Genomic DNA, 22,376 nt, shown 5'->3' with positions numbered 1-22,376 from the left:
TCCGATAAACATATGATACTGGTATTGGGTTGCTTTGCTGTTCTATGGAACTTCATCTCTTCATTCCAGTCCAAAGCCTCACGGTAACAGTCAGATGCTGCCTGATGCATCATGCCTTCAAATCCCCTCTTCAGGAAGAAAAGCATGTTCACTCATGCCACCCATTGTATACTGTACTGCTATACTCAAGTGCTATTGTAAAAGACAGCCAGTGAGATCCTGCACACACATGGTGCCATCCATCAGGAGCATGCAGTGCAAGTGATATGTGTATAAATACTGTGCCGTGTACAGACAGGCACCCGACTTACCGGAGATGTCTGCACCAAGGCAGAATACTGTGTGCCAGCAGATTTAGTGCCGGGACGTGACGCGGTCTCAGGAGTGAGGTGGATATTCAGGGGATTTGGCCGCACCTGTCGCTACTTGGCTCCTGCTGAAGCCTTTATCCCGGCCCCTCATTTCTCTCTCACTTCCCTCCGGCAGACCACCGCACCGCGGCCTCCCATCCTCTCAGCCCGCACTCCCATCGCCCCCTAAAAGCAGTCGCATGAAAGGGACAGCGGGGTCACGGAAACAGGTTGTCCCAACAGAAACAACTAACGTTTTATCTCTCCACTAGACCCCCCCTCTGTCAGTTTTGATAACGTGAGAAATGGGGAGGGTGGTAACTTTGTCAGAGTGGCTGCAGCCCTGCACTTCAGGGACACCGAGAGGAAGAGAGGGGTCTGTTAGCGGTCTGCCTCTGTTTGATTGAGTGGACGTGAGGCATGGGGTTTCTCATGCAAGACTGGGCCATCTGTTTGTACCAGTCGAGACGTCTGGACTCAGGGCGCGGCTCTCCCAGAGAAGAGAATAGCTAGAGAGTATGTCCACTCATTGCCCACCATCCATTTTATTACCTACCTTTTAAGTGGGGGAAACTGTAGGGGAGTTTATTGTGAGAACACTGTTTCATGAAAATAATATTTGTATTATCTACAAAATATTTAGTATTAAAGACTTGACAACTGTAATTGTCAATGGAACTTGAGTCCTTTTTGTCAGTAATATAAGGGCTCATAATTAGAAGGGGTTTTATTCAGAGTTTTATAGGTTTTTAAGGTGTTTTATTAATATCTTGTCCCTCACGGGGAGCTAGTGAAATTGATCTGCCCCATGACCACTCTGGCACATGGGCTCATTGATGTTTGTATTAGAGAGAGCTGTGAGGTATATATGTGTGCGAGCCAGATGGGTGGCCATTGATGAAAGGCTGTTTATAGTCATGGCAGGCGCAGGAAGAAGGGCCCGTGATTAACTGACCGGCTGGGTGCGATACGCCCTGCAGAGGCAGCACTTTCATTACCTCGCCTCACCCACTCTCTCCAGGCAACACATCTGGCCAGGTGGCATGGGGACGCCCCACCCAAAACACTGCCCCAAACTTCCTCTGTGGTTAACAGTAGGAAAGGCAGAGGAAGGTAGCAAGGACCAATCAAAATGAGTCATATAGAGAAAAGGAATATATTTTTTATCAGCCAATAAAGAATTCAAATGTCCCTATTTCAGCACAGCCCGTTTCGTCAGTGCGTATGTGTCTGACGTGTTTCATCATTTGACACAAGTGTGTTCATTCTATCCTCTTTAAACTGCGCTCTTAGCAGAGTGTCTCGGCGGGATCGCGTTGCGGCCCTTGGCAGGGAGTTCTGAGCATGCTGTAAAACACTCTGTGTGCTGCTACGGGACCCCCACTGGAAGACTGAGTCAGGCCGGAGTCAGCCAGTTCACCTTATCAATTATCAACCAGCAACAGCAGGGGTTTAAAATACTCCTCTGTCGGTAATGAGGAGGCAATGCTCCAAACTCTAGTCGAAGGCAAAGACGCCAGAGGTAAAATGTCACTAGTCTGGCAGCATACTGAATGATGTAGTTTTAGACACACAGTCTCGACTGCAGTTTTGTTATGCTCATAACATCAATATATTTTATTGTTCTGATGTGCGTCCAGTTTGGTTTGGAACCTTGAATAAACTTCACAGATGTATATAATAATTTATTTTGATATTTTACTGCTGATTTGACTTTAAAGTTTATTTGATCTTTAGCATGGCTGTGCTGGTGACCATAAAAAATTCTACTGGGCCCTAGTGTCATGGTGTGTCCACTAGATGGGACACTATGACTTGAAGCTCAGTGGAACACTGATTCTAGAACAGCAGAGGACTACTGGAGAGGGCATTGAGTTTAAACTAAACCAGTGAAGCCAGACTAGTAAAAAAACAATAAAAATTAAGTTTCTTTGTTGCTTTATTTTAAGTTAAACACAGTGGCCATTTTTACACCTCAGTCTGATTGAAGATCCTTCTCTATGTATTATAAAATCCAATTAAGTTTGTATTAATCAATTCTGTCCAGGCATGTCTTGGGAGGCTATAGCGCAATGTTTACATACAAGCTCCCTAATTATTTCTGCAGTGTGCTGAGATCTTTGATGCTTCTTGTTTGCCATTCACTGTGAATAATCCTCAGATGTAAAGACGTCTGCGCTATGTAATGTGAAAGGCAGCAAAAGAGGATTTCTGCTTGGGAGGTACGAGTGTTACTTACTGTATTCAAGACAACAGGTTCCTTTTTAATGATGTTTACTGTCGGATTAATTTACCGTATTGCTATTTGCTGCCATTGCGTAGCCCTCCTGTTTCCTTACTGATAATCCCTTCTTCAGACTCAGCTGCAGAAAGGCAGCCGAGACCCTTGCAGCCATGCTGGAGATGCTTTGGGCTAGCCTATGTTTAACCTCAATTAAGTTTCCTTGTTAGTCTTTTGCTTTTTCACATCCAGTACACACAGGGCCTCCTCAGGTTGGCCTGAAATTTCCACTTCACAGCTTTGTCAAAGGGATTAGCCAATGCGAATTATTTCAAAATGTGTGTGTGTGTGTGTATGTGTGTTTGTTTGTGTGTGTGTGTGTGTGTGTGTGTGTGTGTATGTGTGTTTGTTTGTGTGTGTGTGTGTGTGTGTGTGTGTGTGTGTTCATTAACCGGCTGCAAAACAAGTCTGGAACCTGCATGCCATGCCATTTGTTTCTTTTTTTTGTATTTCCACTTTTTACATTTCTCTTTTTTAATCACTTTCTACCACAAGCAAAGTTGTGTGCCAATTGTGCAAACCCTCCCAAACCACAGGACTTTAGGGAATGACATTGCAACAGAAAACTCCCACAGAAGCATTCCAAACACTTTGATCAGTGGCTTCAAATACAGCGTGTCTTTTGACCAGTAATGGATGATGTGTGAATTGATATGTGAACCATGGGCATGATAACATGAAGGAGGCTTGTAATTCAGTATGTGTATTATTTCTGCCCTATGTCATGCCCCCTCCGTGCCCCGCCAGCCCTGTGTGCGCTAGTGCCCTAGGGCGCTCTGCTCTTTGTGTGTGCCCTGCCCTCTGCATGGGAGCCCTGTGCACTGACCACTGAATGTAGCATCATTCTCATTAACTCCCAGATAATGACACTGTGCTGTCAGGATGCAACATGCCTTTGTATCAGTCACACATCTGCTTTCAGTCAAATGCAGCAAACAGTCATGTCCTGTGTATTAGCCGCATTGTGTATAAACCGCAGGACAGTGTTTAATGCAAGTTAAAAAACAAAACCATATTAACTACCCCCGTGTATTAACCTCATAGCTGAAAAAAATGTGCAAAATCAATGTATAAACCGCGGCTAATAGTTGGGAAATTACGGTACAGGTGGCAGTTGGACCATAAGGACGGTCTTTAAACAGTTTACCCGACCAGACCGAGCTCACCGACCAACCAGCGTTTTATTAGACCACCAGATTAATGATGAGGACGAGATGAATATCTCCACAACCCATATGCCTGCTGTGCTAGCACTGGCGGCTAATTATGTGGAGTTCATGTGAAAAAGCCTCACAGTTGTGACACATCTGCAACTTCTTCTTTTGCCTCCTCTTCCTCCTCCTCAGTCTCACCTGATGCAGTCATCCACATTTTAAATTTGAACGTCAGTTTGCTGCTATTATCTGACCCTGGAATGTGAACAGCACCAAGGTCGTCCTCGCGGAATCACTGTCCACTTCTCTTTCTCTCTCTTTCTCCCTCTCTCTCACTCTCCCACTCTCACTCTCTCTCTCTCTCTCTCTCCCACTCTCACTCTTTTTTTCTCTCATCACCATTTAGCTCATCACCTCTGTCACAGCCACACAGACTCTACCGACTCCAGCACTTTCCCTTTGCATACATTATGCACGAGGACAGTGAGTAACTTCCTCCCCTGAGCCAAGGGGCCCGGAGGAGACTCGTATGAAATGGTGTTCAATCAGACAAGCTTGTCATCACAGTCTGACATTACTGTTCCATTCCCGCAGGCCCAGACATGACATATTAAAACAGAATTACCATCTTTTCATATATGTACGAGGTCACCCCACAGCATGGCGTAGCTGTTGTGTGAAAAGTCTCCTGCGTATGTGATTAATAGTTGTATGAATTATGAATATGATTTCAGTTCTCAGCACACAGAACTTCATTGCTTTTGTCTTTAATTAAAATGCTGTCTGGTATCTGTGTGTGTACATTTGTGGTATCTTTAAAGTGTGTAAGTATATAATCTTTTGATCCCGTGAGAGAAATTTGGTCTCTGCTTTTATCCCAATCCGTGAATTAGTGAAACAGACACAGCACACAGTGTACACACAGTGAGGTGAAGCACACACTAATCCCGGCGCAGTGAGCTGTCTGCATCAACAGCGGCGCTCGGGGAGCAGTGAGGGGTTAGGTGCCTTGCTCAAGGGCACTTCAGCCGTGCCTACTGGTCGGGGTTCGAACCGGCAACCCTCCGGTTACAGGTCCGAAGTGCTAACCAGTAGGCCACGGCTGCCCACAAGTGCGTGTGCGTGCGTTTGTGCGTGTCTGTGTGTGTGCGCGTGTCTGTGTGTGTTGATTCTGAGATTGATCTCAGCCACCGGTCTCACTCATAGCCTGTCTCATTAAACATGAGTGCTTTGAGCTTTTGGCCTACATACATTACAGTGAATCACAGAGGAGAGGACTACACCAGTCAAGTGTGGAAGAAGGGAGACACTTGACCAAGAGCTGAGAAATGGGACCCGGCTGTAGTTCAGTTCCTTCATTCTCTTGGAGCAGCTGCTCCATCTAGTGCTCACTCTGTAGTCTTGCATGATAGGCAGACCGTATATCCTTTACATGCATGCTCACAAACAGATCATCAGTAGAATTTAATGATTTTTTTTTATAAATATTCTTTATTTGTTTTATTTGGTCTATTAAGAGATATCTTCCTGTTCATTCTTCAAAGCATTCATCCATCATACAATGAGCCAAAAAGAAAGTTTCTTTTAGCAGTGTGCAAGCTGAATTTTCATATTAATTAGTGTATTGTGGCATGTTCTTGTGTATTTTGTGTTTTTATTGTTACTCAGAATTGTAGCAATACTGAATATGCGTTGTCAGGGATAATACTGAATATTGAAATAATGTTGATAATAATACATATTATTCATCATATCAATTTGGTTATAAATTGAAGGCATCCTGCCAATATCCAGGGTGCAGTCTTAGCTCTCTGTGAAGCCATTTTATGTGAGAGCTCTCCAGAAGCGTTTACAGTTCTTTGGTTAAATGAGACAGTTGAGATAGACTCCCCTGGGCTTTACTGACACAGATAGGGGAGTGATAAGTAGGATATGACAAGATGTTGATTGTGCTATCAAACTACATCATTGGAAAGGAAGGGACAGATGTGACATTGTTTCAAGAGACGTAAAATAAAGTCATTAAAATCAGAGTCAGACAAAGGGAGAGAGAGCAAAAGAGAGAGAGAGAATCATGTCATGGTCAGCGTTAACAATTTAGGAAGCACTGGAACATGGTCAGCCAAACATCTGTGTGTTTGTGCATGCATGGTAATGTGAATCTGTGCATCTGCCTGTGCATTTGCCTTGGTGTGTGTGGTGTGTGCGTGTGTATGCACTAGTTTCTGAGTGTGTGTGTGTGTGTGTGTTTATGAGAATACCGATGGGGAAGAGCTGGGCCTCTGGGCATTAAATGGGAGCAGTTAAAATGCTGTGGCATCCATGTGACAAGATTATCACATCAAACACAGCAGCCTGCAGCGCCAGTGCCCTGTCAGTGCTGGGCCTTTCATGTTGCAGTCAGGTTTAGCATCCACTGCCCACAGTCACAAGCATGACAGAGGTACCAAATGAAGGGCGGAGTGCCTCGCCCCAAACGCAGATTAGCATTAGCCGCCGACTCCTGCTCATGTAAAGCCTGATGCACACCTTCTCTGTGGGAGAGGTGTCTAGTGTGGCCTTTACACGGTCTGGCTGCTCCAAATGTTTGTTGCGAATCAAAAGCTGAAAAACAGATGAGGTGAAGTTATTCTATATGACTGAATTCATTGTAATTACGGATGTCGGATTGTCTCTCTGACATCCACGTGGATGAAGAAACACCAAGTAATGTTGTCTGGCATGGATGCCCTTACACACGCAGCAGTCCAGGCTATTTTCATTGATAGTTCCCTGATTGTGAAATGACCTACCAAGTGCCACCAGAGCACAGGCATCCTTCTCTATCTTCAAGAAGCTCTTGAAAACCTGTTTCGAGAGTACCTCCTCTACTAAGACTTCTAACACATACAATATATGCACCTACTGTACACTTCCCTCCTCCCTCCACCACCCTCTCCCTCTACCACCATCTCCTTCCATACACTTGAATAGTACTTCAACTTCTGCACTCTCATTCATTCTTTGGTACTAGTGTTTATTGTAGCAATAATTATAGGTACCCAAGGTCTCCTTTAACCTGACTCTCGCCAGATGAAGTTCGTTCCGCCTAGCTCCACTCATCCATCTGGGATCAATCCATAGACCTCTCCAGAATAAGTCCCGCCTCCTAACTTCCGTATCCATCCAACCTTCGGTCGTCAAATGTCTATGGGAAATAACATGGCATTTTGAAAGATTGTACCTTTCAAACTCTGTAGGTGACAAAGTAGAAAAAGCTGCTGGGCAGATTGGCCTACACGTTTAGGTAGTATAGTCTATAGTATACTACTTAAACGGCACCGACAATCAAAAAATCCAGTGGAAACTAGATGGCAGAAGTGTGTAGGCCAATCTGCCCACCAGCTTTTTCTACTTCGCTACCTACAGATGTTTTACCGGTATGATATTTTGAAACGCCATGTTATTTCCCATAGACAATCGACGCCCGGAAGTTGGATGGATACGGAAGTTACGGAGGCGGGACTTATTCTGGAGAGGTCTATTGGAGTGTTGCTTCAGAAGGCTGGGCCTAATCAAAAAATGCTTGCATATGATTGAATAAGCCACTTGTCCATCATCTATTGATGTGCTACTTCAACCACTCACATCGAAGCCAACCCGTGACGCTGATAACAGTCTCACAGTCGCTTCTACGCAATGTCACATCTATGAAACTCCCGCCCTGCATCCTGATTGGCTCTACCATAAAATCTAGTGCAGAAATCACTCTCAACGGAAGAGGTCCCAGATGGATGTGATTGAAGCTAGGCGGAGCTAAGCGGAACGAAATTCATCTGGCGAGAGTCAGGTTAGGTCTCCTTCGCAATGCAGCTTGAATGTTAATCCTCATTTTGTAAGTTACTTTGGATAAAGGCATCTGCTAAATGAATAAATGTAAAAAGGTTTACCTACAACTTCATCAGCTCAGCGATTTACCTGTTACACACATACAGTACATTCATTTCACAGTACTTTACGCGTATACACAATAACAGAGTTTGAATGACTGTCTAAAAGACATCTTTCATTTGATCTCTCTGAAGGTTGTTGATGTGAAAGAGAGGCTGAGGAACTCAAAGAAGTTCTGGTCCAGCTTGCCAGATGGCCTCTGCCAAGAGGATAATGTAACGGTCAGCGAGTCCGACTCTGAAGACTGCTGGAATGGCCACAGCATGGGCAGGTAGGTGTGTGTGTGTGTGTGTGTGTGTGTGTGTGTGTGTGTGTGTGTGTGTGTGTGTGTGTGTGTGTGTGTGTGTGTGTGTGTGTGTGTGTGTAGGGTAGGTAGGCCACAGCTCCTCCAGCAGATGCTCAGCCTGTCTGCAGCCACTCTAACTTTCGTGCGTGACCTGAATCCAGACTCTTTTCCCCTCTGTGTGTGTGTACACTTGTATGAGTGTGTTTCAGCCTGTCTGTCTGTCCGTCTAGTCCTTGTATTAAGAAAGTAAATGTTTTTCAGTAGAAAGAGAAGTGAGCCGCAGTAAGCAGGGCCAATGTCCTCACAGGGAAAATAACTTGAAATGATTGGCCTGAAAAACACAATCATAACATAAGACCTTCACAGGAAATGATTATTGTTTTGTTTTTATTCATTTCGATGGGTCATTATGATCCAGCTGGTGCTGCACTGCTCATTCTGAGTAGCTTATTAGATGAGCAGTAGGCATGATTTTTACATGAACATCCCCATAGAGTATAGGAGCTCCTGTATCCTGCCCGCAGATCAAGTCCAGTTTAACTGTTTGATGAGGAGGAGGAAAGAAATTATAACATTTTTATGAGACTATTTCCAGAAACACAGCAGCCCTGTGCTGTTGCTGTATTGGCCTGGTGGGACTACTTTACATCTTTAAATGTCTCAGTGCTCTCCTCACTCATTAGCAGCTTTCCCCGAGCACTCCCTCTAATCCCGCCGCTTCCTAGACTGCGGAGCACAGCACAGGGGCCTGTGTTTGGGTGTTTCTCCAGGGTGTGTGTGTTTGGAGTGTCGGGGAAATGAACAGCTCCTAAGAGGCACTCCAGGGGCCCCGGTGCTGTTGTGTTTTTAAGTTAAGCTTGTTAAGCGTGCACCTCTGTAACCTATCACAGCACAAGTACCTGGAAACACTACAGACACACACACACACACACACACACACACACACACACAAATCAAGTTTTGCTTTCTCGTCCTGTGCTTTGTGGTGATGGCAGATGAAGTAAAGTAAAGTAAAGTTGTCAGGTGAATTCATCTGCTCAACTCTAACAGCAGGCTCCTGTCTCTGGCCTGTTTCCCATCTGGAGATGCTTTGAATGGGATAAATGGGGCTTCTGACTTTGGAGTTGGCAGACGCTCCAAAGAGTGTGAGATCACACGTCTGATATTAATATCCACATGAAGAGGGGTTTGCAACTTAGTATTTTTTTTCTCTTCCATTTAGATAGTTCAGTAAGAAAGTATATCTAAAAGACTTTAAGTGATGAGGGCTATGGTGCTTCATCTGTGAACGTAGTTCAAACCCCGTGCTGTGTTTTCCTTCAGTCGTATGTTAAGGCAGCCTGCAGGTGACTCATAGAGCAGCTAATAAAGTCTGTGGTGGAGTGTTTCTGAGGCTCCTGAGAGTTGAGTGAGAGCCCTTCAGCTCCTGATATTATCGTTAGGCCCCCTGCCCTAATCACTATATCACTTCCTAAGATAACTCTGTTCTGTTTTTACAATTTTACAATCACTAGCAAGCAAGAGCGATGAATGCCAAATCAGCAAACAGTAGTCTAGATGTCGCAACGGTTATCACACAGTGTAAAAACTATATTAAGCCCTCATGGTATCTTAAGCTGAATCAACTCTCTTTTCCCTCTCAGCAAAGGGAAGTTGAGCCACATACACACAATCCCACTTTTAAACAATAACATCTCTTACAGTTGGGCATTGGGCTACATCTGTTCAATTGGATTTCAGAATCGGGGAAAACGTGAGAAAAGATATGAGATATAATGGATCTCAGACCACCTCGTAAAGTGGTTTGAGTGATCAGATCACAATGTAGCTTGTTGACAATGTACTTGTATTTGGAACTGACCACTTCTGACCAGATTTCCCAAGACCCATTTTAAAAACAAGTGTACATAGGGTCACAGAGGTGGGAAGCTCCATATATTTGTCCCAACCATTCAGTAAACCAGTAGATGAGCTAATTAGTGATATCACCCATCATCAATTCCCCTTTACTGGGCCAACCAAAAAAATGATGGTCAAGTTTAATGGTCTGTTTCCGCAATTCAATACCACACAGTTCAGTCTTTTCACATGTTTTCTATCCTATACCTATAAGGTCTTTTCCAAACAAATTTCTGAGGATTGGGATTTTGAACGATCGTTTTAGCTGCAATTTACAATTTTTCAAACATTGTTTAATGTCTTTGTACGGGTTAAATCTTATGGTCACAAGCCTAACTCCATTAGTCAAGGGTCTTCTCACTGAAAATCTGTCAAACCGTTTTTCACACAAATGAAAAATAATTATAAAGTATAGCATTTTATTATAACATTCTAACATTTCTAAAGTTTATCCACCTTCTAACTTGTGAGAAGGTGATGTCACTGTCTCTATTGTGTTGTTGATATACTTACATCAGAGGTAGGCCTAAATGTTCCTGCTGTAGGTATTTATTTACATTAAAGGTACAGTAAATGTTCCTTCTGTAAGTATTTATTTACATCAGAGGTAAATGTTCCTGCTGTAGGTATTTATTTACATCAGAGGTAAATGTTCCTGATGTAGGTATTTATTTACATCAGAGGTAAATGTTCCTGCTGCAGGTATTTCCCTGAGGTGCTGAAGGACGGTCTGACCAACCAGGCGAATAACCCAGAGGTGGGAGTGGACATCACACGGCCCGACACCTTCATCCGCCAGCATATCATGACTCTCAGAATGATGACCAACAAGCTGAAAAATGCTTTCAATGGCAATGACATTTACTTTCAAGACTCCAGTAAGTGGTATCCTTAAATCATCTTTTATTGTGTCAATCACAAATGTAATCAATTTACAAAAAAAATGTAGATTGGTAGATTTCTAATAATGTGTGTATGTTCTTGTTCTGTGTGTGTGTGTGTGTGTGTGTGTGTATGTTTGCTCTATTGTGTAGGTGATGAGGGCAGTGGCTCGGGCAGTGGGAGTGGATGCCTTGAGCCGTGTGTGACGGAGAAGGAGCCCGTCCAGACGGAGGGGCCGGTGGTGGAGGCGGACCGGGGCGAGGATCACTCTTCCTCTTCCTCCGCACACACACACTCCTCCTTAACCCTCCTTCTCCTCCTCCTCTCCCTCTCAGCACTCGCACTGCACAGCCACTGGAGATAGTGCCAGGAGAGCAGCCCCACATTCATACACACAGACATGCACATAATACTATAATACACAGCCCCCCCCCCCCCCCCCCACACACACACACACACATACATAAATATATATATATATATATACATGACAGACTGCAGTTTTTCTATGCTGTTTTTTGTATGCAATCTGCTACTAAGACTTGTGTTTGGTCTTCTTACCTGGACGTGTGTGAGAAGTGTGAAGTGGGGGCGGTCAGTTTTGGCCCACCTCCCCTCAGCTTTCCCAAAGAGCGTGTTCAGCGCCATGACATGAGTCAGCCTTCTCCAAGCAGATGGACACGCCCGGTGTTCCACAACATGATAGAGGTCCTCTCATACTTACTTTTGTGTGTAATGCTATTTTTTTTTTAAATACCTTTTCCTTTTCTTTGTATCTTAAGTAGGACTTTTGCTGAAAATGGGTAGTGAGATACACTTCAACACTGTGGTCATTTCTATGGGATAGCTTCTTGCTACAGTGATGCAGTGTCCAGTATTCAGTATTCAGTATGGGTCCCACCACTTGATTGTATTCAGATATTACCACTTGAAATGTATGTTCTGGGAGGTCAAGGACAGTGATGTAGAGTGATTGAATTTTTTTCTACCAGAAAAGATGTCACGTTTTGCATATATATATATATATATATATATATCATTATATACATGGGATTTTTATAGATTTCCCCCAACATCAAATGCTATTAATTGTGCGAGAATTAGAGAGTTAGAAATGTGTAGGATCTAGACTGAAGTACAGATCCGGATGCCTGTTCTTGGTCTTACTCCCACTGACTCCATCCTGTTCTGAACATCCTGTTCTACTCTGTGGCTCCTCCAGCTGTACTGCTGTGACACCCATGTGATTAGCCTTTATCAGAGATGGCAAACATTGGGAGCTACTGATACTCCGGCCTGCTCAGTCTTGTGTTTCTCCAGATTCCATTCCAGTGCTCCCCGCAGTCTTCTCACAGCCCCCACACTGAGCGTGCTCAGAGGAAACAATGGCAGGGTGTTTATAAACAAGCTGCTGAACTAAACCAGGGGAAGAGTTCACTCTTTCTGAAATTCAGCATTATCAATCCCAGGAATACAGTTCTGCCCATTGAGGTTTCATTTAGTTACAGAAGTCATATGTAGTTACATAATGAAATGCTCTCAAAAAATACCTTTAGACAACAATATAGATTTCATTTCACACATGAGGGAGACCTTAAAGAATATATATATATTTAGGTTGGTATCTTAATTTTCTCATTCAAATGATTATTCTCTTTACAGCGTTTGGAATGTGAGACAATAAGGATTAGACATATCAAGATGTAAGATGTATTTTGGATTCTATTTGGATGACACAACAAATAGCCCCCAACTAACAACCTTAGCAAGACGTCAGGGTATGCACATGCTGTGTGCATGAGATATGTCTATGTTAATCTTTGTTTGTATAAGTGTGAAAGCATGTTTTCCTGTGTGTGTGTGTGTGTGTGTGTGTGTGTGTGTGTGTGTGTGTGTGTGTGTGCGTGTGGTCGAGCGCACGTTAGTATAGGAGCTAAGAACAGGGAGGATGCGTTAAGCTGTGGAGACTTGCAGGGAAATGGTGACCAGAGGTTTATCTCTAAAGCTGCTGCGCTCCCCCACTTGAGAAAGGCAGGCTGAAAGGCGGCCACAGTGGCCTGTGAAATGGGAATTTGGAAGAGGCAGAGAGGCTTGAATGCTCCAGTGAGACCTTTCAGCCACGCAGGGAGAGCAGCTGAGTGTGACAGGCTGCTGAAAAGCCCTGACGTCGTCTGCCACAGCGGCCGAGGACTGTTTTCAAATCAAAGCCAACAAACTCGCTGTGGTGTCCACTTATCAACACTTCCTGTCCAAAATGTACCCGAGGCATTCAGAAGTCAGAGTTTGTTCTGCCTTATACCTCAACATTGTTGTTGATATATTTCGAGGCTTATTATGTTACATTCATTGTCTTGGTATGCCATTAAGTACTCACATTCAGTGAATGTAATTATCTGCAAATTAATGGATAGTCACAAGGCTTCGGGGATGGAATCCATTGAGGATCACATTAGTGTGACATACATTGTTGAATATAACATAATTAGTAAACTCACAACCCATGAAAACAGGAAATAGCTCAAATGGTAATAATCCACTGGGATTGGGAAGCTATTAATCCCATAAAACAGTGCATTGTTGCAATGTTCCATCCATATTTCCTGAATGTTTTAATTTCCTGAATCTACATTTAATATCTTGAACACTACATCATAGTCCTGTTAGAGGCAATGGCTACAGAGGTGAATTGAGACCAGAAATGTCATTTGAATAGGCCCCCTTTTGGCCAGGTTGGTCATTCATCACAAGATGGTGGGTGTGAGTTCTTCTGATAGGCTCTGGAGTTGCACTTAAAAAGTAATGGGATGTTGAGCATTTAAAAACTAATACGATGTATGTTGCTAGGTCACTTAGCGAGAATGATTTTACAACCCCAAGAAATACACAGGTCATCAATTTATATTTATAAATGTATTTATGGAAAAAAATGCAAAATGACAAGACATTTGATGTATCTAAATTTATGCAGATGTACTGAATTTGTGAAATGAATTTCATTCCATAAAGTATTAGTAAAATCTATACAAAAGGACATCTAAGAATATTTCTGTGCAATAAGACATAGGTCTGACAAGGTCTCTGACAACAGTGTTATTGCTTTTCTAATCCCCAGACTTGATTATAATATTTGGGATTTACTCTATGTCATTGAGTTAGTGGTTGAATGGATTGAGCAGCTAAATAGCTCAAGTCATCACAGTGTTCAAAAATTCAAAATTACTTTAGATGTTAAACGTGTTCACAGCAACTTGGCTTTTAGTTAGTCACACAGTGGTGTTTCATATAAAGTAGATTTGGCTCCAAAGCACACATACATTTGTCAAAGAAAATTATGTGAGATAACTGGAAGATAGTCCCAATAACAAAAATGATTCCCGACATGACACACAGAACGTACTAACAAAATATGCCTTACAATGTTTGTAAAACATTTAAATGGTTTGCATTTTGGGTTTTGTAACTCTTTCTTGCAAATAAATATGTTTCAAAATGTGTCCGCTTTCTTATCATTATAAGGCAAATGTGCTGATTTAGAAGAAAGCATTTCTGAATAACATGTATTTTCAAGTATATCAGAAGAGATACATTTAATCACATACAGTACATCTGTAAAGGAATCCCAGCAGGGATCTTAGAGTAAGAAAGTGGTGAGCTTTCTGAGACTGTGAAATCTGATTACAACATAACATCCTTACAGGAGCCCTCCCAGACTGATGTTTACATGTTGTGCAAGGTGCTTGTCTGAGCCTTTTGGTGGCCGCAGGCCTCATGCCTCCTCGGTGTATTTCTTGTTGGTGAACTGGGCCTGGATGAGGGGCTCAAAGCCTCTCTTCCTCCGCTGCTGGACGTAGAGGCCGAGCAGCAGCAGCAGCAGCAGCAGGCCCAGGAACACTCCGCCCAGGGCAGAGCCCAGCACCACCACCGGCGTGCCCTCCGCATCTGAGCACGGGACACACACACACACACCACACAGCCTTCGCTTAGGTTTACACCTCTCTTTTTAATCCTCAAATGTCATTGTCTTCATATGGAAGCTGTTATAAATTGGATTGATTATTTGATGTGTCTGTGCATATGTTCACTCTATATTTTTAACATTTGCTAGCTAACCATATAGCATGACATTACTTTAACATGATACATTCACCCTTAAATGGGACTCAATGTAGATTTGTACTCTTGAAAAAGGGAAGAAAGTTTTACCCTCCAGTTCCACAGCATAGGAGTAGCCCAGGTCTGCTGAGGCCACGTAGATTTCCTCATTGGTGACCGGGGGGAAGAATGGCACCATGTTGTAATGCCTGTTGTGCCCAATAGGTGCCATCTCATCAGGGTAGCTGGAGTTTCTTGGGAACTTCCTCATCCATTCATCAAATATGGCGTCGGTGAACGCATGGAGCAGCTGCAGAGTACAGGGCAGGGACAGAAATAAGAGGACAGGCAGTTTGAACATTAACTTGTAGACCTGATGTGATCTGATTCCTGTGCATCTGTTTCTTTTGTTGTAATGGGTTTCAGTACCAGGAAGATAGGGTCATTAGCAGCAGAATGGGACAGGCTGCTGGTTCCATTGAGGAAGGAGTGGACCAGGTTGTGCAGATTGGCTACTGAGCTGTCCAGCTCTCCGTCAGGCATGTCATAGCCCTCCAGAGCATTCCTTTAATGAGCAGGGAACAAAGGAGATTAATGTAGCTGTGCAGGACAAACATTCCACAAAAGCAGGAATGACAATCTGATTATGCAACCATCAGACACCACAGAGGTGGTGTGTGTGTGTGTGTGTGTGTGTGTGTGTGTGTGTGTGTGTGTGTGTGTGTGTATGTGCTGGGAACGTGACTAGAAGTCCACCTGAAGCTGAATGTGGAGTTGGTGAAGAAGGGGGGGCTGTCAAAGTCCCTAAGCCGGAGGCAGCTCCTGACGTCGGTCATGGTGGGCAGGGTCAGGTTGGTCCGCTCCATCACTCCTCTCCTCAGGGGGCCCTCGTTGGTGCCGTTGCAGAGAGTGACCAGCCGGTTGTAGTCATCCAGGCTGCCATACAGGAACACAGTGTCACTGACCGTAAAAAGTGCCACTAGCGTTGCCAAGGTAGGTCACCATGGATGAACATGCAATCAGAATATACGAGGGAAAACCCAGAGCGAAGAATGACCATCCTATTGTCATTTACATCTTGAATGTGAACTACCAAGCTTTATGTGCTATTGATTAAAGCATTCAGCACGTGGTGTCATAACACAGATATGTAAGTGTATTTATTTGATACACTGTCTAAATACTGATGTACGGTATGTTTGAGTTACTTGTGTGGACCTGACCCTTTTCAATGGTGAAAATTATGTGACATTAGTGGCATTAGTGGCTTCAAGGTCACGTCTCTTACAGACCTGTTACAGACCACTCCCCATCTGGCGAATCTGGAGTTGGGGCTGATGAGGGAGGGGTCGTTAGGATCGCGTCCCCCCAGGAGAGAGTCTGTGCACACATCACATTCTTTCTTCCCAGTGGCAAAGTTCCAGAATGGGACGGCAAAGTTTTCATTCCCTGTCAGTTTCTAATGAAGAGAGAGAGGAAATAATCCTGTTTATACTCAGCAGCTGGACATGTGACTGTGGAACTGATGATGAGAACGACACAGTTGATTGTGATGATGGTGATAATTACAAGGGGATTTCCTATCTGTTTTAATGGATTGTTTTTTTTCTGTTGTCTAATATCGCCAAGCATTGAAATAGCTGTATTGAAACATTGTTTTGAAAAGGTTGGATGATCACACTTTATAATAACTACATACAATTCATAATTTATTAAGCCTTTGTTACTTATTAGTTAATGGTTTGTTCATCATTAGTAATTTTTTGTTCATACATAATTTATCATCAGTAAAGCATTTGTTCACACAGTTATAAATGGTTTGTTCATAGTAAATAAGCCTATCAAAAAATATGTTTGTAAGTACATGATTTATACTTAATAAATAATGAAACAACCACTTATAAATGAAATTATTTCCCCATTATAATCCAGTTGCAAACTATTACAAAATGCTTTGTTCATCATTTGTAAAGCATTGTTCCTATGTTAATTCTCATAAATAAAGTATTAATCAAATGTAAACTTTATAACTAATTTGTAAATGTGTTGCAAGGCATAAAATATCTTCACTTTAGGTGAGCTCACAAAATATCCTTAATTAACCACTTGTAACTCCTGAGTTAATCATGAAATATAGTATTAGGAAGTGGTTTATAAAATATGTATCCTCACCCTAACTAATCTTTAGTGCATGTGTATGTAACAACTGTTAAATAATGGAAATATTACTTCATCGAAAACATATTATTGCATCATTTATTAAGTATTAACAATAAACATATTTTAGATATAGGCTTATTTACTATGAACAAACCATTTATAACTGTGTGAACAAATGCTTTACTGATGATGAATTATGTATGAACAAGAAATTACTAATGATGAACAAACCATTAACTAATAAATAACAAAGGCTTAATAAATGATGAATTGTGTTGTGTGTAGTTATTATAAAGTGTTACCGGTTGGGTTCTATGTGTTAAGGCTTCAGAAAATGAGGCTGAAGAGATACTTGTCTTACTTGTAGTTCCCTCTCCAGGCTGAGGAGGTGATACCTGTGCCAGGTGATGAAGGCAGGGCCTTTGTGGGAGAAATCGATGGCTTTGAATGGTCGTCCTGGTCCTGCAAGCACAAAGGAAAGTATTGACGTATATTTAAATAGTTATACAGTAAAATTACAATTACAATTAGAACAACTTTAATCATAAACACAAGTTAATGTCTATTACGAAAGCTTAACTACAGTTATCCACAAATGCACTATACTTTCTATTGTGATGCATATCTGCGTTGCAGCTGCAAGATTTAGACGGATTAACGCCACAAGCATAGCAAATAAGTTGGCTCCGCCACAAGCATTAAATGAAGTTCTCATACAGAACTCCCATTGGGAAACAATCACATGAATAAAATGGATTTCTTAATTCAGCTGCTTTGTCCGATTTTTAATAGGCTTATTTCAAATAGGCTTACACATTATGTACTGTACCTAGTAGAGTGTCTCTGACCGAGTAATAATGCTGCCAGACAAAGAAGTCATAAATGGAGATATCCGCAAACTGGGGCTCGGTGCCATTGGGCCCCAGTATACCCAGCCAGTGCTGGGTGGCGATGACATAGTCGGGGTGTGTGGTGGTCTTGGCCCGATCCAGCACGTCCAGGAAGACCTGCAGCTCAGCAGGGGTCAGAGAGTGGATGTCCCTCCGCACCACACGGGGCTTCATCTGGTCACAGTTAGGCCCCATCCAGCCGAACTTACACTCCCCACAGTTATAGCCCGCAAAGTTACCTGTGTTGGAGAATGGTGAAACATACTTTATTTTATCATACACAGTGACCTCTATAGCTGAGTAACACTATAGTAGATGCCACACATTCATTTGTATTTGTATTTGTATTTGTGTTCACATCTTGAATTTCCCCTTGAGGATCAATAAAGTATCTATCTATCTATCTATCTATTTGACACCTAAGCACCATGAACTGAAATACGTAATGAATTTTTCATCACAATTCTTCATCACAAGGAGACTCACAGAGACACAAGAAATGAAACACTGACACTGATAAAAAGCAAAGGAGAATACTAACGTATGCCACAGACTCACCATTGCACCGGCAGGTACGATTGAAAAATTTTGTTGGCCATCTCTCTCTATCATCCACATTTCTCAGTCTGTAAGGTCCACCCCAAGGCTTGGTATCCACTCTGACATCGGAGCAGTTTCCTCGTCCAGATAAAGTCCCACACATGTTGGCTGGATTAGAGCCCAGCGCCGGGCAGCACTGCTTGGAGACGATCCCCTCCACAGTGCAGCAAGCCCTGGGGAACTGAGCTCCCACAAACCCCGGCCGGCTCCATACACACACCACACACAGCAACAGAACGGCCCGCATGGCTCTCTCTCTCTCTCTCTCTCTCTCTCCACCCACGGCTGTCCTCTCCCTCCGCTAACAATCAATTTGCACACTCTCGCGCCTCGGCGATCTGGCTCATTAGCCACCCTAAACAAGTGTGGAATCGAGTGTGTTCTTAAAATTGTCCACAGTGATGGTGGAGATGCGAGCGGCACTGTTAAAGTCTGAGACTGTGGCCCTGCCCACAGTATTTTATGTTCTGACGGAGTGCCGTTTGGAGGGATTAAGCCCGTGGTCTTGTGCTAATCACCTGACAGTGCTGAGCCATACACCCAGTCAAGGCCTCCAGGCCCCCAGGAGGGAAAGGCTCCCTACCTCTGTCTCCAGGCAACTTCTGAACCCTCTTATAGCTATTATGTCACGTTATACATGTACAGTGTACATGGTTCACAGCGCTATAGTCAGTTGGGAACAGTTTGCTATTGATTTTTCCTCTTGACAAAATGTGATACAGAAATGTCACTTTCCGATGTTTTGGGATCACTCTCACTGAATCACGAGGCTATGAATGCATGGTGATATTTTTGCAATGTAATCTAACATTACCTCACTATAGACAATGCAGATCTTCTGTCAGATAAGCTCTCCTCTCCAGTCTCATATTAAGTCCTCTAATATTTCCTAATTTATGTCATCAACACATCCGTGATTTGTGGAAATGTGTACGCTGGATTTATACCTATTTTTTCACATCCATATTTGTGCTTGTAATTATGTATGGTTTGGAGAAATGGGAACTGCGTCATATGAGAGGAGCAAAGTGCATTGCGCAACACAGGCGCCCAAGCAAGCGCTCCTGCAGGTGTAAGCTACGGCTGTACCTTACCATCAGGCAACTCAACAACGAGAAACAGTTTCCAAGTTGACCTAACTTTCCAACTCTGCACAGTAACTGCATGACAGTAGGCTATTTACAATATTTTATGTAAAGTATAGTTTGTAAACACGTTATCATCAACTTAATGCACGCACAACTTTTGTTTGAGCAGGTGAGAGAATAACAATGGATGGATGCAGCAACAACAGAAATTGTAGCCAAGGCTACTTGCTGCTTTCTTTTACTATCTATGGTTGCTGGTTAACAGCACATAATAAGCTGATTTAAGCTAATTCACAAACTCAAGACTTCAAGGCCATCATGGATATAAAACGTTTTTTGAAAACAACGAAAGGATGGAGGGAATATAGCAAAGCTTGGAGTTATTTCAGATGGGCTACAACAAGGTAGCCAAAATTGTGGTGCTTGTCAAAACCTTAGCGCAGCTGGAATAATGCTTATAGGCTGATGTTAAAGCAATGTTTAAAGGAACTGTATGTAAGATTGTGGCCAAAACTGGTACTACAATCACTTTCAATTACTGTAGAGCGGTGTATCCCCTTCCCCTCCCCTCTAACTGGCAGAGCTGGCAACCCCGGATGCCAAAACACTGACTTTGTGATTAGTAGATAGGTGCAGGGTGACGCACCAGGCCAAAACACAACATGAAAACATCAGTTGAGGGCTGCAACTTCACTTTTTAAAAGACAATATCCTGGCCGGACTGCTGTTGTCAGTGATATAAGTATTTGAAATGAACATGATTTCTTAATGTCTAGTGACATATCAGGGCCATTTTATGATTAATTGAAATACATTTCTTACATACGGTTCCTTGAAAGCCATACACAACGGTAAATTGGAACAAAACTAAAGGTAACTTTAGCCTTTATAGGGCTGTATAAAGTTGTTCAAATTAATAGGTCGTAATTAGGCATTGTTGTTGTAAAGATATTCCATATAGATGTAGGCCTACTATATAGGCTACTAAATTTTTAGTTGACCAATGCACGAACAAAACCAGGAAACGGACAAATATTATCATATTATTCGAATGTTTCCATCTGTGCACAGGGTGTCGGTCGGGTGTGCATAGCATTCATTCCTGCAGGCCTGTGGCCGTGCATGCACCCTTACAATAGCATCTGAATATGCGCCACTGACTTTAGACCAGGAGGTTCCTGGTCTGTGGCGGAATTGTTTTCTGAAACTGCAAAATATAAACAGGGACCGTTTGCGCCGGAACACGCCCCCTCTTTTCGCTTAAACGTCCCCATGGGCGCACATGTACAAGGATACAAGGATACAAGGAAGTTTATTGTCACATGCATATAGTTACTGGAAGTAAGAAATGCAGTGAAATTATGTCTGGTGTCAGCCTATTTGTGCATTTATGGGGGGGGGGGGGTAAAAAGTGCAGTAGAAGAGGGGTTTAGTAGATTAAGTGGCAAGGGCTGCATAAGAAAGGTGGGGGAGGATTGGGATTGGGGGGGCGGCACCAACAAGGAGCATGTACCTGTGGAGGGAAAATTCCAATATGCTCTGACTGCAAAATAGGAAAGACAAAAGCGCGAGTATACAAAGTCAATTGCGCTGGAGTGCAAGATAGAGCCCGATATGTTCACTAATACATGTATACAAATATGTCCAAAATGAAATTGGCAGATGGTACAAAATATGCATTTGTTTATTTTTTTCCCTTTTTTTGTTTTGTTCCAAGTTGCTTGGCTTTGTTTTTTGAATAGTTGGGTCAGTATTCTTGGCCCTTAAGTTTGCACTCTCTTGTGTGTTGACCAACTTATGAGTACAATACAAAGTCTTCATAATTCCGACCAAAGGCCTAAATGTGGAATGTAGAGGAAAGTTTGAGGAGAAGAGGCTTAAACCCCATAAAGGGATTGTGCCCATGGTGCCAAGCCAAGACCAATTTCATTTGGACCAGTGCAGGTTAGAATAGTTTAACAGCAAACACAACATTACTGTTCCTGAACATCTTACAGATGGGGGATGATGGGGATGAGATGGGTGTGTGTGAATGCGTCAGAGTGCTGTAGCCTGGGAGCCTGAGGCATGTGTGCCCATGAGTAGTGTTTACAGCACACTGGAGGTCAGCCATGTGACTCCCGGGGTCACTGGACCGAGCACTCACAAGGTACAGCACTCACTGAGCTCAGGGCACTTTGACTGACACTGGTAGGACACTATTAAACCTTAAAGGAGAAATGTTGAGAAATGAACGTTCTAAAGAATATCTGGGTTCATTGAATTCAACATAGAATTTTAGAACCTTCAATTGTTGCGGAACTTAGAACGTTCAAAAACCTACACCTTTAAGGGTTAAACTACTGCTAAACTATTGGTTTTCTTTAAGCTAGCTATCAAACTAAAATGATAAATCAACTGTCCTCCGAGAATCTCGTCTGAGAAACAAAAGTCTTTTGTGTGAGCATGAGGGCTGTGGATGTGCTGTGGTGCCTGGAGGGCCAGGATGCAGAGCCGAGCAGCTTACGGAGGCCATCTCTGATGTCAGCGTGCTCACCACACATGAGCATGTATGGTATGATGAGTCATGTGGCCACTTATAAAGTCAGCCAGCCAGCTGGCTCCCACACCCATTTACACCAACACAATACACCAGTATAGTCTATAAGATTTGAAGTTTTCAACTATAACATTGAACATTGTGCTATATTATAGATTTAAGACATATTTTAAAAAGGTATATTCAATTTTAAAACAATCATACGTTGTGTCCATATGACATATG

The 22,376-nt window shown here is 42.8% G+C and overlaps 2 protein-coding genes across 3 annotated transcripts in view; one reads left to right on the top strand and one right to left on the bottom strand.

Annotated features, from left to right (window-relative positions):
- The window catches only part of gpc6b (glypican 6b), a 57,717-nt gene extending 43,443 nt beyond the window's left edge, over positions 1–14,274 (top strand). For both annotated transcript variants that reach the window (XM_042084149.1, XM_042084147.1), the window contains 3 exons: positions 7,850–7,986; positions 10,603–10,778; positions 10,935–14,274. In XM_042084149.1, coding sequence (XP_041940083.1) covers positions 7,850–7,986; positions 10,603–10,778; positions 10,935–11,146 — 525 coding nt within the window. In that variant the 3' untranslated portion in view covers positions 11,147–14,274. The remainder of the gene's footprint in view (positions 1–7,849; positions 7,987–10,602; positions 10,779–10,934) is intronic.
- dct (dopachrome tautomerase) lies at positions 14,254–19,217 on the bottom strand. Its single transcript, XM_042084150.1, has 8 exons — positions 18,483–19,217; positions 17,864–18,163; positions 17,396–17,496; positions 16,167–16,333; positions 15,631–15,810; positions 15,304–15,439; positions 14,986–15,184; positions 14,254–14,721 (listed from the first exon to the last, which is right to left on the bottom strand). Exons 1-8 carry the CDS (start codon positions 18,769–18,771, stop codon positions 14,549–14,551), a joined length of 1,545 nt encoding a protein of 514 aa, XP_041940084.1. The 5' UTR covers positions 18,772–19,217; the 3' UTR covers positions 14,254–14,548.
- Between the last annotated feature and the right edge of the window lie 3,159 nt (positions 19,218–22,376).

The sequence above is a fragment of the Alosa sapidissima genome, chromosome 2, assembly GCF_018492685.1.
Source record: "Alosa sapidissima isolate fAloSap1 chromosome 2, fAloSap1.pri, whole genome shotgun sequence".
Classification (NCBI taxonomy): Eukaryota; Metazoa; Chordata; class Actinopteri; order Clupeiformes; family Clupeidae; genus Alosa; species Alosa sapidissima.
This window is presented reverse-complemented; position numbering and strand designations above follow the sequence as displayed.

Excerpts from the sequence above, each read along its gene's own strand:
- dct (XM_042084150.1), bottom strand. The coding sequence starts at position 18,771 with ATGCGGGCCGTTCTGTTGCTGTGTGTGGTGTGTGTATGGAGCCGGCCG. Across the intron at positions 17,497-17,863 it reads GGTCAGAGACACTCTACTAG|GACCAGGACGACCATTCAAA; the intron begins GTACAGTACATA and ends TTGTGCTTGCAG. Across the intron at positions 15,440-15,630 it reads AACTCCACATTCAGCTTCAG|GAATGCTCTGGAGGGCTATG; the intron begins GTGGACTTCTAG and ends TGCTCATTAAAG.